General features: G+C 40.3%; 1 protein-coding gene across 1 annotated transcript in view; it reads left to right on the forward strand.

The window, feature by feature from the left end:
* The window catches only part of RYR2 (ryanodine receptor 2), a 527,178-nt gene that overhangs the window by 362,593 nt on the left and 146,125 nt on the right, over nucleotides 1–18,460 (forward strand). The window contains exons 65-69 of the mRNA XM_065401458.1: nucleotides 4,983–5,043; nucleotides 6,704–6,942; nucleotides 10,604–10,685; nucleotides 14,585–14,715; nucleotides 16,229–16,549. Of these exons, the coding sequence (XP_065257530.1) occupies nucleotides 4,983–5,043; nucleotides 6,704–6,942; nucleotides 10,604–10,685; nucleotides 14,585–14,715; nucleotides 16,229–16,549 (834 nt within the window). The remainder of the gene's footprint in view (nucleotides 1–4,982; nucleotides 5,044–6,703; nucleotides 6,943–10,603; nucleotides 10,686–14,584; nucleotides 14,716–16,228; nucleotides 16,550–18,460) is intronic.

An 18,460-nucleotide genomic window follows, 5' to 3' on the forward strand; every position in this document is an offset into this window, starting at 1 on the left:
CATCTTTGATCTTAAGGTCTACTGAACACAGTTGCATACATAATGTAAAGGCAATTAAGACATGAAAAGAATAAGCATCTACAAGCTAATTTGGTTACATTGTTAAACTTCTAACAGGATAGCATCTACCCTTGATTTCTATTACTGCAAATGAACGGGTTAACGATTGCTGGTCTAGTACGTCTCTTCGAAATTCACATACAAGTGAATTGTCCTGATACAATTGTAATGCCTAGTTAAGTTGTTGTGGGTCATATACAGGTTGGCTGGTCTGCCAGTGTCACAATTACTAATATTTTTGTTAAGGTTATTCTTCAGCATGGAATTATTATATGCTGATTATTGGGTAACTGAGGTTTAACAATGATAATTTACAGTTTGAGAGCTGTGTTTGTGCACTCAGGAGAGTACATTTATGCACTTTCATTATTATTAATGGGTTGAATTTTTCACAAATTATTTGCAGTGGAATGAGCCTTTGAAATTATATTTTCCTCATTTAAAAAGAAAATTTCTATGAATAGTTTAATTTACTTTTCAATCTTGTTTAACTCTGGTATGAGATGCTTTCTCTTTATTTTCAGAGCTATCCGTGTATCAGCCCAATTCTTTAGTCTCACTCTTGATGACAAAGTGACATACAGTCTGAAACAAATGTTAGCCATGCAGCTAGCTGACCAGATTTATCCCATTCACTTTCATGAATAGAGAGGATATTACTCAGGAGGAAAACTCTGTGGTGATATAAAGTGGGAGGGAATGCTGTTTCTGCCTGATTGTTCGCCACTTCCTGGGAACTAGTAGAAATCCCTCCATTAAGGCATCCTGGAGATGAGTATCCATGGGATTTTGAGTGCAGGGTGTTAACACTGAATTTAATCACCAGCATCAGTTCCTGAAGTATCTAGGATTTTTTCCTCAAAGTCTCCCATCCAAGTGCTGATTAAACCCAATCATTTTGCTTATGAGATCTGTTGTGATTGTAGCCCAGGGTTGAACAACCATTCAGATACATAGTGACCACACTAGCTTCTAGCATGTTTTTAGCCTGAACTCTTTTAATGACAATGTTTTTGTACTTGAAATTTTTATTGTTCTTTTAGCAGTTACTTATGTATACAATTCCTTTAAGGTATAGTGGTTTCTTAGCCTTGATTTGTACCCTGTTGTTTTAAAGTGTTTTATAATGGAAAGGCTATGTTACGGATTAGAAGAATGTGTTCTGCATTAGGCTCTAGTACTGTGCTCTGGCTACAGGTCTGTTTGGGCAGACCTGCCACAGCTGTGTTACCGCTGAAGAACTTTTTGTGGCATCAGTAGAATTCACTTAATTAGAAACTCCTAATTTCAGGTATTTATAACTTGATATGTGGTCTGGTCTCAGCATAGGAGCAAAATAGTTTCCACACATTTTGAAATAAAAAAGATTGGTCTGGTCTTTATTAATTTAGTGGCATAGATACATAAATTAAAAGTGAGGGCACGCCAATTTTTTTGTGTGCTTTTGTGTGTTGAAAACACAGTGGAAACAACTAAATGCTCTAAGTCTAAAGAAGTGCAAAGCCCAGAATTCTCACTGTCCCTGCTTCTATGTTTGAGAAGCAAATAGTGCTGTGAAGATGTTGGGCCAAATTCACCCATATGAGTAAGAGCATAATTTTTCCTGACATATCTAGGGCAGACAATCCAGGAGGAAAGGAGCATACATGCTAATTCACAAAATTCTCTAATTTGTAATGGGTCTCCCAATGACTGGCAATAGTTTTACTATAACTTTGAGTGTAATAAGGACTGAGGTATTTTGAATACTTTTCTCCAAATTAGGTCCAAACAAAACATCTATGTGAAGTTCAAAAATGTTTAGTTTGCTCTTTACAGTATTAACAATTCAATTTTCTTTGGCTACACCCAGAATCAGAACCAGGGCTTTGAAAATACCTCATGAAAGTTTCTTCTCACAATGTTTCCAGGCAAAACAAAATAAGGAAGTACTGGAAATCTCATAATGGACCTCATTCTTGCAAAATTTCCAGGCACATTTCCAGACCAAAGAGGTTCAGATAAGGATCTGAACTTCAGATGCTTTTCCAAATATCTAAACTATTTGAAGTTAAAAAATCAGTAGACATTGGTGATGCTATGGTCTATTTGGGAAAACATAGTTGTGGAGGAAGGCTGTACCCTTCAGTTGCTGCTGTGCTAATTTGCATGAGGACGGTTATAGGAGTGGAACTGAAGCACATACACCACAATCCTCCAAAAATATGTTCTGCTTACCATTAGGAATAGGAAAATGTATAGATGTCAAAAAGATACGGATCTTGTGATTTTTAGTTCTCTCCACAATTACTAAGCTTTCTTTCTTTTTCTTTTTCTTTTTTTAAAGTCACCCTTTTCTGTTCCAAAAATATAGTTATCATGGACTATGTCTACACAGGATGTCTTTCTCAAAAATATACGGCCCCACCGGTAGTAGGAACAGTGGAAGTGCTAGTGTAGATAGATCATCAGTGTTCTAACTACTGTTGTCGCCTAAACATGTTTAATACATGTTGGGCAGAGGTTTCCAAATGGATCGTGATTATATTACAATAACTAAATGAAGAGTAGTGAATTAAGGTTGGCTTTTCTACCTAAGTCTCAGTTCCCGCAAAGACTTGTGCATGTGAATGGTCCCACTGAAGCTAAATTAATCCTGTTAATAAGTTTAGAATTTTTAAACTTTGTTTAGTTTCTCAATCTTTTAATATTACTTCAGTATAAGTCTTATATGTCCCAGTGAAGTTTTATCCTATTTTTACTATCAGAAAGAAAGCACGCACACACATCTCCTGTGGGGGTAGTCCTAAAAATTGGCTAGTTTTCAGCATGTTTAGACTACTTGCTGGCTCCACCCTACTGACCTTCACTATATAGTCTAGCTGACCCTGACAAAGCACATGACTCTTCCTGTGAATGTAAATAAGAGACTGTGAGATTATGAGTAAGGCTAAGATTTTTTTCATGGTTATTTTTAGTAAACATCACAAACAGGTCACAGGCAGTAAACAAAAATTCACGGAGCCTGTGACTTGTCCGCTACTTTACTACAAATAACTGGGGGCAGGGCTAGGTAGGGGGGAGGAATGGAGCCCCATTGGGGGGGGGACGACGACTGACAGGCCGAGCCCCCAACCATGGAGGGCACACAGCCCCTGCTCCAGAGCTGGCCCAGCTGTGGGACAGGGGTGAGCGGCTCCCACTGCAGCCCCCGCCAAGCCCTGGCCACAGCGGGGGGAGGCACATGACTGGGAAGCTGCAAAGGGAGCATGCGCCCCCAGCTGCAGCCCCTGGCAAAAGCTGCGGGGCTAGGGTGCACTGCTCCGGCTGCAGCCCTGCCAAGCCTGGAATGCCATGGGACTAGGGTGCATGGCCCAGCTGCAGCCCCGCCAAGCCTCGGACACCATGGGGTTGGGTCACACGTCCCGGCTGCAGCTGGCAGAAGCTGCGGGGCTGGGGCGCATGGTCCTGGCCCCCGCCAAGCCCACAATGCATCAGGGCTGGGACGCACGTCCCCCGCCAAGCCCGGGTCGCATCGGGGATGGGGCACATGTCCCTGGCTGCAACCTCCAGTGGAAGTCGCGGGTATTGGGCCCTCGGCCCTGACTACATCTCCCGGCCCCAGCTGCAGTTCCCTGGAGGAAGCAGCAGGGCTGGACCTTATAGGGTCCTGGTTCCAGCCAGCCCCAGTTGCAGGGCAGGGGCGCACAGTCCCGCCTCCTGTTCCTGAAAACCTAGAAGTCACGGAGGTCCAGTAAAGTCATGGAATCCATGATTGCTGTGATCTCCGTGAGTAAATTGTATCCTTAATTATGAGTAATGTAAAGAAGCCCTCCCAAATGCCACCATTGCCTCTACTTCTCTATGGTCTGCCTTTTGAAAATCTCTATTTCACTGAAAAAAATATTTTTTCATTGTATGTACAAATCAGTGTTTAAAAACATACTACACCTCTACCCCGATATAATGTGACCTGATATAACACGAATTCGGATATAACGCGGTAAAGCAGTGCTCCGGAGGGGCGGGGCTGCGTACTCCAGCGGATCAAAGCAAGTTCAACATAACACGGTTTCACCTATAACGCGGTAAGATTTTTTGGCTCCCGAGGAAAGTGTTATATCGGAGTAGAGGTGTACTACTCGACTGTTGGTTACTGAAGACCAACTAATTTTAGAAGTGTAGAAAGGAAAGCGAGAGAGAATTCCACCTTTGTAAGCAGGTGGGGGAATTAACTGTAAAACAGTGAAATAATATATATGGATCATGTATGTATGGCCAAATTCTGCCCTGTGTGTTAACTAATGAGACTCCTTATTTCATTGGATGACATCCATTTATGCCAATGTCTGAATTTGTGCTTTATACTTCATCATAAGAAAGCTTTTTATAAAGTGTTAGGTGGAGAACTGCAAGAATTGTGAGAAGTATTTATGTTGCTTTTCAGGAAAATATATCTGATTTCAATGATCCCGTAGTGGATCACTTCAGCTGTTCAGGGTCTAACATCTTTGTCATCTTATATGAATGCTTGTCTCTTGTATCAGTGAGGGAGGACCAGACTGAGAGTATCAGATAACCTTTGTTATCTGAGAGAGAGAAAATAAATGCTCAGATAAACTGGAATCAATTAAAGTGAAATTTTCAACAACTTAAATGAAATACAAATAGTACACTGCAGCTCTAATTAACTTCACATCAGATGTTTGAGGGAGAGATGCTTTGAATGCCTCAGCTATTTGATGAGAGATGCTTTATTGTCTGTGTAAACACAGTTAATGCAACAAACCGCATGTTTTTAACTTGACTGTTAAAATCATGCAGAAGCTGAATTGTGCCTCTGCTGTGTCGTTGCTTCTTTGAAAATGACAAATGTTAACAAAAATAGGACTGCTTTAATGCAAACTCATTTTAATTGGTGAATCATTTTGCTTCCTGTTTAGGAAATGATGCAACATCAATAGTCAACTGTCTTCATATACTTGGCCAGACTTTGGATGCAAGGTAATGCTGAATACATTTTCTAAAGTATAAAAAAATCACTTAAAACCGAATAGCACATATATAGTAGGATTTGGGGGCTGATTATCTGTACATGGCCACAGAATTTCTAAAATAAAAAAGGGTTGTCCTGCTGAAAAAGTTCCTATACCGAATGTTGCTTCATTATTATTCTTGATAACCTGAGGGTTTGGTAATACAATATAGAGCTTTTCATCTCTAGCTCACTGTTTCAACTCCAGGCCAGTTCAGTAGTGACCAAAAACTGCTGGCTATTTATGAGTTTTGTCTCGAGTGGATAAGTGTCTCAAAAACTGTCATAGCTATTGGAAATAATTCACTATTTTGCTTACAACCTCATGATCAGAGAAGCCAAGAATTGAATGGGCATCGAGTGAGGTGTGCTTTCACTCTTTGAGTATGTTTTCACTGCTGAGCTAACTCGGGCTGTTATTTGAGATTTGCTTCTAACCTCTCACTTGTTCACACACAAAAACTCTGACCTGAGTTTAGTGGTGTTTTCAGCCCAGGCTAGCTGACTCAGGTGGGTCTATAGGCTAAAGTGTGGCTGGTGCATTCGTTCAGGCCAGTAAAGTGCCCATTTTGCAAGGAAGATGCAGGCTAAACCACTCAAGTGCTGATAGTCCTCGGATGCCCTCCCCACAGTTCCCCTGACATGTCCAGAAGCACAGAGAAGTTCTCCCACAATTCACTAGGTAGAAGAATCACAGAGCAGCTCACTTACAGCAGTGCTAAGAACCATGGAATGTGCCCCCCAGATGTCCTGGTGACACATGGGCGAGTGCAGTAGCAGTGAGGATATAGTGACTTGAGTATGGCTTTGCAGTATGGCTGCCCACACCAAGGCTAGGTTAACCCAGGTGCCAGTCCCCCAAGTTAACTCTGCAGTGAAGACATACCCATGGAAAGGTCCTTTTAGGTCAGGATTGAGGCACATTTGTATAGCTATATATGGAAGCTTGCATTGCTGCCACCTATGCAGTACATATTCTGTGAATAAAATAGGTTACTTTAGTCTCCTGGGCTGTCAAGCATTTTTCACCTGGACTGATTTCTCTCACACATTAAAATGAAAACTCTGTGAAATTTTACTTTGCTATGAATAGAGGACCTCTACAGTCAACTCAGCTAGCTTTGTGTTTCTGTTTGAAGGCAGTGACACTGAATTACAATACTGGATACAAGTGATTGTAGTTCTATAACCAACATGTTCATGTTGCTCTGTTTCTACTAGAGATTTTAACTGTGGCTTTCAGAAAACCCACTCTGATTTTTAAAATTGCTGAAGCAAAATCTGGCTATGATGGTTGGATAGGCATTTTGGGTTGCAGTTTAAACAACCATAAGCTTCCTATTTTGATGATTTAGCGGGCTTCCTCATTCCTTGTTTTTATGAAGCATTTAAGCCTTTCCTTAAGAAGCCTTGTCAATGTAAAATTAATTGAAATCTCTTCCTGTCTGCAGAGTGACACTCTGACACTGCTTTTCAATTGGAAGGTGCTTTCTTTAGGGAAAGAGGATTTTACCCAATAGGAAGGTTTTCCCAAGATCTTGTGTATCTTTTTATATCATCCAAGAGTAGACTGTTTCATGGTTTCTCTAACAGAATATGATCTTTAATTCTTTTATATGTCATGCACAGGACTGTGATGAAGACTGGTCTGGAGTCTGTTAAAATGGCATTGAGAGCATTTTTGGATAATGCTGCAGAAGATCTGGAGATGACAATGGAAAATCTTAAGCAAGGCCAGTTTACACACACAAGAAATCAACCAAAGGGGGTGACACAAATCATTAACTACACCACAGTGGCTCTCCTGCCAGTGCTCTCTTCGTTATTTGAACATATTGGACAGCATCAATTTGGAGAAGATCTAATATGTATGTATTATTTAGAAATGCCAGGCAGCTAATGATCTTTATTGTTTTGTACTGAGGGTTATTACAGTTTGGGTTCTAATATATGGGGACAAACCCTGACAAAACTCTGCCAGAATTTTCACTGATTTAAATGAGAATTTGTCTTAAGCTTAGAATAAGGTCTGCAGGTTTTATCCCGTTGTGTAAAAATATGGGAGGGAGTGTGGTTTTGTGGTTAGAAGATAGGATTAGAAATCTGGATTATATTTCTGGCTTTGCCATAGACTTGCTATGTGATCTTGCATAAATCACGTAATCTCACTCTGCATAAATTTATCCATCTGTAAAATGGGAATAATAATATTTATCACACAGGCGTGTCGCAAACTTAATTTTTTTATAGAACTTTGAAGTTCTCTCATGAAAGCTGTTGTAATGCAACCTCATTCATTCAAACTTTTCAAGCAAGGTTATGTCACCTGACTTTAGCTACGTACATGACCTTGTTTCAATCGATGGGGTGTTCAAATGGGTGCATGAGGCAGAGCAGGAGGAACTGCTGAAGAAATCTGCAAGGGGCTGATGTGGGGAGGTACTTCTGAACTCCATTTCTGTGAAGTGCAGGAGCACAGTTGATGCAGAGCCTAAATTTTGTAAATCACCTAATTTTGGTGGGACTAAAGCTGTTCTCTTGCAGTGCCTCTTACAGTCCACAAAGCAGAGTTTCAATCTTGTACTGTTTAGAAGCCCCACAGGAATTCTAATAGCCAGCTCCCCCTCTATTGTGGGCAGCAATTCTTCCTCAAAGCTGGCCAGCTCAGAAATGGAGAATTGTTGAAAGAGGAATCCACCCAGGGAGGATCTAGAAAAAGAGACTGAAACTCAGTCATCTGCATTTCCTATGTCTGAGAAAATATAAAATAGCTATGTGGAAAATGGTTGTTGATATTTATAATTTGACAGGGTGATGCTATACTATAATTTTTATTTCTTTATCAATTATGGTTGAAGACATTTAATTTCAGTGTCTAAAAACATAATCCAAAACTAAAAAGCTGTGGGACTATATGCCATCTATAGAAGATCAGGTATACTCCTTCTACTCCTTTTTGTTTTCTGATCCAAATAGAACTTCATCATTAGCCTCTGATAGTTTATTACTTACATGATTTTAAACACCTATTCTATATGATTGTTATTCAGTTATTATAAACCCACTAATAGTTTGAATTGTTGGTTAATTTGAACTGTACTTACCTATTTTACGTAATACACAAGAGCGGCACTTCTCTTCACATTGTGTTCTAGGAATAATAGCCTTTTCGCTGCAGTGTCATCCCAGTTGTGTATTTTTTCCCCTCAGTTGGACAGTTACTTCTTAGCGCTGGGCAGTTTTATCTGTTGTTGTTGTTAATAAATTTTGAAAAAGTGTTTTATTCAGGTATGACCGTTATTGGCTTTAGAAGAGACTCTCTGGAATGGCTCTTCAGTGGGAGGAGTTAACTAGAGTGTCAGCCCAGCCAGTCAAAAATATCTGCCTCTGCCTCATGCAGTGTGAGGGACTGAAAAACCATCACTACTGAATTTATGGTCCCATCCCCCTACCAGAATGAAAAACGTTTGGGTGAATGAGACACATTTTCTCAATCACGTTATTTATACTAGTGTAATGACCATCACCTTGGCTGACACTGGGTATTGAACAGAAGACCTGCAGAGCTGAAAGTAGCTTGAGCTAAAAAGCCAGTCTCTGTAGCTGGGATGGTAACAATCTCAGATTGTCTGTAGACTGGACACAGTGGGGGACATGTAGCACAGAGACTACTGGGTTACGTACTTCCTCGGGACAGAAGATGCTCATCCTGAGTGTCGGAGGCCCACATCTGCTCAACGCCTGGATGAGCTCCCACTTGTGTGATGTACTCCATCTTGAACTGGGGACCCCAGAGCTAAAAGCATGAATCTCTACAGCTTGAGCTAAAAAATACCCCAGGCCCTTTAGCAGGCAGTTGTAACTAGAGCTGGTTGGAAAATGTCCAATGAAACAGAGTTTTGTCAGAAAATGCTGGTTCATTGAGCCTGAAATGTAACGTGAATGTGAATCGGGTTGAGTGAAGTGTAGTCGAATCACAGTCATAGTTCTGCCTGGCGGGCAGCTGGGGAGCCCTAGTTTCCAGGGTCTTTGGCTATGGGGCAGCAGCACCATGCCAGTGTTTCCAGGCCCCCTGCCATGGAGTTGGGAGCCTGAAAGCCCAGAGCTGGGGGCTCTCAGGGCTTCCAAGCTCCCTGCCATGGAACTGGGAGCCTGGCAAAACTGGCTCTGCCGTAGAGAGCATGGAAGCCCTGAGAACTTGGACTCTAGCTGGGCCTCTCCCGCTTCTAGGTTCCCTGCTGCAGAGCTAGGAGGTCCTGGGATGTTCTTCCAACATCCAGGGCTCCAGAGCAACCCAAAGCCTGCTGAGCCAGCTTCCTTGAGAGTCAGGCAGTCTTTGGAGCCAGCTGACCCAGGAGTTTGGAAGCCCTGTGGTCCCTGGCACCAGGGCTCTCTGCAGGGCAAGGCTGCGCCAGAGCCACAGACTCTGGGGCCCTCAGCAGCTGCTGACTGAAATTTAGCTTCTTTGTCCATTTCACTGCTCTTGCCAGTCCCTGGAGTATATTTTGTTTCAGAAATACCATATGTTAGTGTTTCCAAAACAATTTTAGGGGGAATTTCTCATTCATGGGAAATTTCAAAAAACATAACCCCAATTTCTCAATGCTATTAGCTGAAAAAATAGCATAGGGGAATTGAAAAAAAGAATATAGAAAACTGAGTAAAAGTTGTAATGTAATCACTTTTGGGGGGGAAGGGAGGCATATTATCAATTTTTTCTCCCCAATTCGATCAATTCAGTTTTTTACAGCTGCACATGGAAAAACAATGTTGTTCTTTACACTAGAATTCATAATGTGATGATTGTTATTCCTAAAACAAGCAATGAAGATAAAAATTGTTGTGGGGATCAGGTGATCATTTTGTTTTGGTTCCCCTGCCTGACTAATGAATACATCATTTAGATGCTATTTACCTGTAGCTTTGTCTAAATATGAGGTAATATCATTAAATATAATTTACAAAATTAAAAAGCTGTTCAGCAAGAGTATTTTTCCACTGTTGTATATTTTACAAAGCATAATGCATTCTTAAATTGGTTAGTTCCCTGATTATAATTTCCTTTTACTCATTTAACACTTTAGATATTTGCTGTGGGAATTCCCTGCCTTTAAAGCACTTCTAGCAATTGGAAAAGTTTCAGTATACCGTATTGCATAGATTATTTAATAAATCAAATCTCCGCTTCTATAACTATGCATTATCCTAACAAAGATGGTTTGCCATTTTTCACAGAAAAATAGAGCACGCTAATGGTGCATTAAATATGATATTGTTCTTAGTATATGCTTTCTATTGAATTAAGTGGAAATTTTTCATAAAAAGCTATGTCAGCATCTGGCCATCGGACTACTTTTTATATTTACACAGTGATTTCTAAAGATGATGTTTGGTAGCTTGTACTCATCAGTATGCAGGTTGTCAAGTCAAATATAATTAGATTGTCTCTATATTTTAAGCCCACTATGTAGTACTAAAATGGAATGCAGTAAAACCTTTTTCTCTTACTTCTCTGCCCCTTTCCCTTAGTGGAAGATGTTCAGGTCTCTTGTTACAGAATATTGGCCAGCTTGTACTCTCTAGGAACCAGCAAGAGTATCTATGTGGAGCGGTAAGATGAAAAATCATGTACATAATTGTAATCTTCATATATACACTTAGTTGTATATGGAGACATCATGTGCATTCTTTATTAGAATGTTGTTTTCCAAGGTAGAAGTTTTAATAAAGCACAAAAAGGAGTGTGGGGAGAAGTTGGAGGGGAGGGGAGGGAAAAAATCAAGTACCCCTTAATAGAAAAGGGAGTTGTGATAATAACTATACTGGATTTATTATAAAAAAACATTTACATAGAACTGTGTAAAAAGATAGTCTTCAATTAGAACTGAAAAGGTTCTTAGTCTAAAATATGATATTTCTTCCTTGCATTGGGACTGCAGGATCTGACTTTTTTGTATAATACAAACAGTATTAATTGCATGGGGAACTTAGACAATTTATGAGTTCCAGAAGGGGAAATTGCAAATTTTCATTACAATTAGTTTTATAATTGTTGCTTGTAGATTGATTAACTGTACTGTATTTTATGGTTATCCCTCATTTATTTTTGTTCATGACTGATATAAAAAACTTGGTGTTTTCACATTTTGTAAACAAAATGTTATATATTCATTTTGCAATTTCATTCTAATGGGTAAGAAATCCGTTCAGAATTACTGAATTTTGTCATTCATGATTCTATTAACAAATCAAATGAAAAAATCATAATGCATCAAAAATGTACTTTTTCAATTTGTACTTCAAGTAGAGGTGGATCTGAGCTATAAAATTCAAGACTGAATCTTGAATCCAATCTGGATGGACTCATTCTCAAAAAAATCACTGTTGAAAATAATCATTGATTCTACAGAATCAGTCAAACAGGCCATAAAGCAAGACAGAGAGAGAACTTTATTCATAACCCTTTGTACTTATATCACACTTTCATCAAAACACTAATTAAACCTTACAACACTCTGCAACATCCCAGTAGGTTTAATTATCTACAGTCTGCAGAGGGGGAAACTGACAAATAGGGGAGATCAAGTGACTTGCTCAAGGTCACAGCAAAGCAGTAGCACACCCAGAATACACTGAGGAGTGTAACAACCACTTCCTTGCCAGGGTGTCAGTTCTCTACCCCTTTCCATTATTTCTCATACCTTGTATATGGTTAGGGTTGCCAACTTTCTAATCACACAAAACCGAACACCTGCGCCTCGCCCCTGTCCCACCCTTCTTTCAGACCCCACCCATGCCCCATCCCTTCTCTAAGGCCCCGTCCCCACTCACTATATCCCCCTTCCCTCCATTGCTCGCTCTCCCACACCCTCACTCACTTTCACTGGACTGGGGCAAGGGTGTGGGAGGGTGTGTGTGCTCCGGCTGGGGGGGGGGTGCTTTGGGGTGGGGCCGGGGATGAGGGGTTTGGGATCTAGGAGGGGGCTCAGTGCTGGGACAGGGGGTTGGGGTGTGGGAGGCAGTGCAGGGTACAGGCTCCAGGAGGGAGTTTGGGTGCAGGAGGGGGCTCAGGGCTGGGGTAGGGGATTGGGTGCGGGCTCTGGGAGGGAGTAAGGGTGCATGGGGGGGTTCTGACTTAGGGCAGGGAGGGCTCCAGCTAGGCAATGCTTACCTCAGGCAGCTCCCAGTCAGCAGCGCAGCGGGATTAAGGCAGGCTCCCTGTGGCTCCCGAAAGCGGATGGCATGTCCGCAGGGGTGGCCAGGCAGCTCTGCACAGTGAACGCTGCCCGCACCCACAGGTGCCGCCCCTGCAGCTTCTATTGGTCGTAGTTCCTGGCCAATGGGATCTGAGGAGCCAGCACTCAGGGTGGTGGCAGTGCACAAAGCTTCCCTGATCGCCCCTGCGCCTAGGGGCCGCAGGGACATGTTGGCCACTTCTGGGAGCCACGCAGCGCCAGGCCAGGCAGGGAGCCTGCCTTAGTCCCACTGCGCCACCAACTGGAATTTTAACGGACAGGTCAGTGGTGCTGACCAGAGCCTCCAGGGTCCCTTTTCGACCGGGCGTTCCGGTTGAAAACCGGTCGCCTGGCAACCAGTTTGGGAGTCAGAATGTAAGGTTGCAACAAGTCAATACAAGTTACATTGTTTCAGCTATCAAAATTCAGGGATTCTGTACTATGTAAACTTGTTTCTTTTACAAATCACTGCATCCTGGTAAAAGGGCTCCGATTTGCATGATGACTGATGTTATTTCTCAGTAGCCCTTAGTCTGGAAAACCCTGTACTCTATCAAAGAGCCATTATTAGGTAATAAGAGTGGAAGGATGTGTAACTCTAGAGAGAGATGCATAATCACTGTACTCCAAATGGCTACTGCCTTCAGAACTGCTATCTATGTATAACGCTGTGCTCACAACAAACATGGCCACCTCAGCCTTTGACCTCACCCCCACTTGTCACCCCGTCTAATCACGAATAGAATTAAATTTAAAAATAATTATTCTCCAATGCGGAATAAAAATATATGCAATTTTCAGTGAATGCTCTCCAAGTGGCGCATATTTTACATATTGGTCTTATATGAAATTATATATTGACTCTTACAAGAGCTATTGTGAAAGTGAAGTGCTCTCTTTCATCTATTATAGTCCACAAGCATCAATGCATATAGAAAGCGGATAGCATGCTGTCTTATAGATGTATGTGAAACATGTTCTTTTCACATGGACATTATGTGGGTCAGGGAGGAAATCAGGAGGAGAAATAGCTATGAGAGATATGATGGCGTCAGAAGCTGAAGTTCCTGTGTTTATTGTGGGTATTATGGATTGGGAATTCAATGGCATTCTGTTACAGCAGAAACTCCAGGTTTCTCCTTTCTCCTGGGTCAGAAAGGAAGGCAGGATTTTGACCAAACTGCAGAATTTCTGTGACTTCTAGGAATCTCCTCAAGTTCTCCAGTTTGATTCTTACTTCCTTATGCATGTTTTAGTCCAAAAGAAATTAGAAATGGCTTGTTCATCTCTTGGTACTAAGCCATCTTTATTTAAAGCTGCCCACACGCTTTTCAGAATGGTACAACACCTGATAGTCATTCTGAGAATCACGTGCTACAATAAAATTGACTTGACTGTGGGATCTAATTTATCCTCTATATAGGAAAATTGGTAACCACAAAGATTTTTTTTCCAATTTAAACAATATCATTTTTTCTACAACATACTCCCTACATGTTTTTATGTCAACTGTCTTTTGGTTCTAAGATATTCTGTGGGACCAGGATTTCTTTGCCTCCTTGAGATGGGAGTAATTTCTTTTCTGTGACAATTTTTTTCTATGTGACAGGCCACACAGATGAGCCTTGGGTTCCAAAGTTGAGGGGAGACATGTCTCAGGTAGCATAGACTGACACATTTTCTTTTACATCAGAAGGAATCAGACTGGGTGATTATAATTTACAGGAATGGGAAAACAGCAAAAGTTTTAGCATAATAAAAACTTGAGAGTATATCCGAATAATTCAGTAATAACAATATCCTGTCTATATCAGACTTTGGCTTTTGGGCAAGCCCAGGAGATGGTTATTACTTATCTCATAAAAAGGAGAAATGCCCTCCAGTTATCATTTAGATATAATGGTGGTAACATTTGGCCTCTTGATCCATCAGTTTATTCGGTAGCTATAGGATTACTATCATTATTGTTACTATACTAGTGCTGTGTTTTCCTTGTATGCTCCTTGATAGCTCTCGGCAAATATAAGTAGGCCCAGCTTTGACATTTTATATATAACATTTTATTTGTGTAATGGCAGAAAGTTGATATCCTCAGATATCTGTTAAATGTATTTTTCTGTTACTATGTTAGTAGTTATAATCATGTAGCAGATTCTCTCTTTGTGAAGATTATAGTTTGTAATAAAAGTAAGGATGGTACTGAACTAGCTCTGAGTATATTCAATCAGAAAAAATTTGTGTGTATATATAACCATGAGCATTTGTGAATTCACAGGCAGCGCTCAGCCTTAGGAGAATGTTTGGCTGCTTTTGCTGGTGCCTTCCCTGTGGCCTTTTTGGAAACTCATCTGAACAAACATAATACCTACTCTATCTACAACACCAAGTCTGCAAGAGACAGAGCAGGTACATTCAGAACCTCACAGGCAGGCATTTTAACATCTGGATTTCACACACAATTGTGGTTGTCTTATTCACTGCATATTTACATACATTTTCTATTACAACTATCCTCCCTTTCATTTACTGATCTGTTTGTATTCATTTGCTAGAATGGTAGGTTAAATCTTGCAAAACTCAATGTTTTTCATTCCTTTTTGAGCTGCCCAATGTTGCATATGGAGATGATATTATTTTGGAATTAACTTGCTAAACTAGTTCCACCTCATTCTGATCATGTTGATACATTGCAAAATGGAATAAATTTGTAATTTCAGAAGCTATTTGTATTGTATATAAATAAGTGGTTTTATATAAGGTTTATTTTATATGTCAAACACAGGTAGAGATTTTAATACTGCCTACTATCATGAAATAAAACAGCATATCTTAATGAACAGTTTTATTTCCTTATCTCTCATTTTCAGCCTCAACTCTTTCTGGGACTTATCTGTATCTTTAATTGGGGCTAAATATTTTGATACATTGTATGCCCTTAACATGCCCTTAGGATAGCATGACATAAATTGTTTGCTGTGGTATTTTAAGTGTAGGAAATACCACAGCAAAGGCAAATACAAATAAGTAAACATTTGTTCATGTAGACGCCCCTTCAGAGGGCTATTTAATAAAAACATAGTTGGGGAATTAACACTGTGCCTTATGCTGTTCCCTATTGGAAATATTTTAGAGGTTCTACTGATTAACTTGTATTATTTTAAACTACCATGGGTGAAATTAAAAACTGGGCAGCTACCTTTCATAGTAGTAGAATATAATTTTAATTTGTTATTTCTCATTCTAATATAATGCATACCACAAATATGGCAACAATGAAAAACACTATGCTATAGTATACAACAGTTACTTAATGGCATCTTATGTATAACTTCACCCACTCAATTTTAAAAGAAGAGCAACTGATTCATTCTTCTATAGAGCTACAGTAGTCTATCTGGCAAATGTCAGTGTCTACATTAATAAGTAATATGTTCTGGTAATTTTAGTACATCCACAGTAGCCTATACTATGTCTTGTGGAAAGAAATATCCTTTTATTAATAGTAATAATAATAATAATTTGAATTTACTTTTATTGAGGATTTCAAAATGCTTTCCAAACTTCAATAAAGCAAGCATTAATGCAGCTCTATGAACAAATATGTATGATGTATTCAGTGTTAAAATGAGACGTAGCCTGATTTTGAAAAACAGCCCAGAGTATAGGCAGATACAAACAATTTGGCTCCAACTTCAGTACTGGCACTAATCTTACTACACAAGTTGACACTTCCATTGAAGCTGATGTATAACTCTCTACTCAGTTCCATAAAAGCACTCTTTCTTTGTGTCTAAAGCTTTATCAGCCAGATGGACATCTTGTGAAAGAGAAAATAGAAGTAGAATGGAAAAACATTTGGATATAAATATTTTATATGTGTTTTCTCTTTGTGATACATTTTATTTTTATTATTTTCTAGCTCTTAATTTGCCAATCAGTGTAGAAGAGGTTTGTCCAAAAATTCCTTCCCTGGAGAAGTTAATGGACGAAATAGTGGAATTGGCAGAGTCTGGTATTCGTTACACACAAATGCCACATATAATGGAAGTGATACTGCCTATGCTGTGTAGCTACATGTCACACTGGTGGGAACATGGGCCAGAAAACAATCCTGACAAGGCTGAAATGTGCTGCACAGCCTTGACCTCAGAGCACATGAACACTCTGTTGGGTAACATACTGAAAATCATCTATAACAACCTAGGTATTGATGAGGGAGCCTGGATGAAGAGATTAGCAGGTAAGATTTGAAGATATGAATAATTTGGATCTGATTCTTTTCTCACTTACATCAGTTCACATTGACTTCAATGGATTTACTCTATATTTACCCCACTTGAAGTTGGAAGAGAATCAAGCCCATATTTTACAGCCTCTTTGAATAATATAAAGTCTAATTAAATGAGACAATAAGACAGCGTTCTTTGAAAGAGAGATGATATATTTTAAAATAATTGGTATATATCATATTGAACTTCATAATACATTTCCCTCCTTCAAAAGCATGGCTATCCCTGCATTGTAATATGCCATTTACTGAACTGAAAGATTTATATTTGTGCCACCCATTTATCTATACGTACAGAAGGCAGTTGCGTGCTATTACAAAATCTGGTTTTTGAAGTGTTGTCATTAGGCTTTATGATTAACACCCTGTCTCCATTCCACTGGGTCTGTTCAATGCCCCAGTTTCTAACTAGTTCCTTGGGAGTGTGACCCCTTTAGTGTGCTTGGGGCCCAAGGATGAACACAGTTCCACAGAGGCAGGCCTGTGGCCTCCAAGAATCCAGAACTGAGCCTTCAGGCACCAACAAACCCTGTCTGTCTCTATGGTTCCTTGCAGCGAGTCCAGCCAAAGCCAGACTCCTGCGGAAGGCTTGTGCTGTGTCCCTTCAGGGTTCAGTGCTCTTAGTGATTATTTGCAGCGACTCCAGGCAGCCTTTTCCAAACAAGGCAACAATTTATTTGTCACCTGATATACAGCATCTGAAAGTCCTTAGGTTTGGGTAGAGAAGCAAAGGTTAAGAGTTCAGCATGGCCAACGCTAGGCCAGGGCTCCCTTGAGCCATGCTACCATCAAAGCTATCTAGGCGCTCTCTCTGTCTCAGTTCCTAGTCCCAGGTGTGTGTGTTCCTGTGTCTCTCCAAAGGCCAGCTCTTAACCCAGCCATCTGACTCCTTTCTGCTTTGTTCTCCAGCTGTAGCCTTTGCTCTGCTTCTCCATGAAGAGATATTGGGGGGAATCTCCTTCTTCTTGGCTGTTGGTTGCTAGATGTGAATGTCCTGGCCAATGGGGTTCCCATTGTCTTTCTGGATCCTCCACTGATATGGGTCGGTTCCAGCCAATCCTTTAATGACCCATTCATACCACCCCAAACAGTTACATGACTCAACACCTCATATCCTCTGCTTTGCCCCAAGGGCAGCTTTTTACACTCCATGCATAGGAATGCAAAGCACAGGGAAACTGAGGCCCTCATAGGAATCATAAAAATATTATCAGAATTTCCACTTCAGCATACACTCCTTTGAGATAGGTGGCAGTTCATAGCTCACTTTTAGGCTTTTTTGTTTTTTAAGAAAGATGATACTACATTGGGTCTTATTGAAAATCACAAAGGTGAAAGGCTGAAAACACAGTTGATTTGTTGATTTGTCGCCCTGTAAAACTTTATCATCTCCCTGGAAAAGTCACTTCTGTCCTCTGATTCAATTTCACATGACTTTTCAATGCTTATTGTCTTCTTTCTGTTGTTTTTGATGCTTACGCTTTTGGTAACATACAGGTCTGGACCCCCATTTTGATAGTCACTGTAAAATAACATAGGCAAACATGTTCCCTGCTGCAAATTACTTACAATCTACTAAATGTATTGTAGGTGTTTGTTATCTAAACAAACACTGGCTAAATACTTCCTTAAGGATTACCCTTTGGATGAGTGGATTTGCAGAAAACCTGCCCTCGGATACTTTAAGTGGCTGAGTGATGGGTGCCTCTCAACATTTTCAGAGGCTCATTTAGTCTAGGTGAGATCCCAAAAGTTCAAATGTGTATTCATAACTTATCCAGGCTTGTGCAAATGCAAAATGGGTCTGGCAATTACTAGTGCAAGCTCCCAAATGAGATTTCCAGTACTTTCTCCTTTCAACCA

Source organism: Emys orbicularis, chromosome 3, assembly GCF_028017835.1.
Source record: "Emys orbicularis isolate rEmyOrb1 chromosome 3, rEmyOrb1.hap1, whole genome shotgun sequence".
In the NCBI taxonomy this organism is placed as follows: domain Eukaryota; kingdom Metazoa; phylum Chordata; order Testudines; family Emydidae; genus Emys; species Emys orbicularis.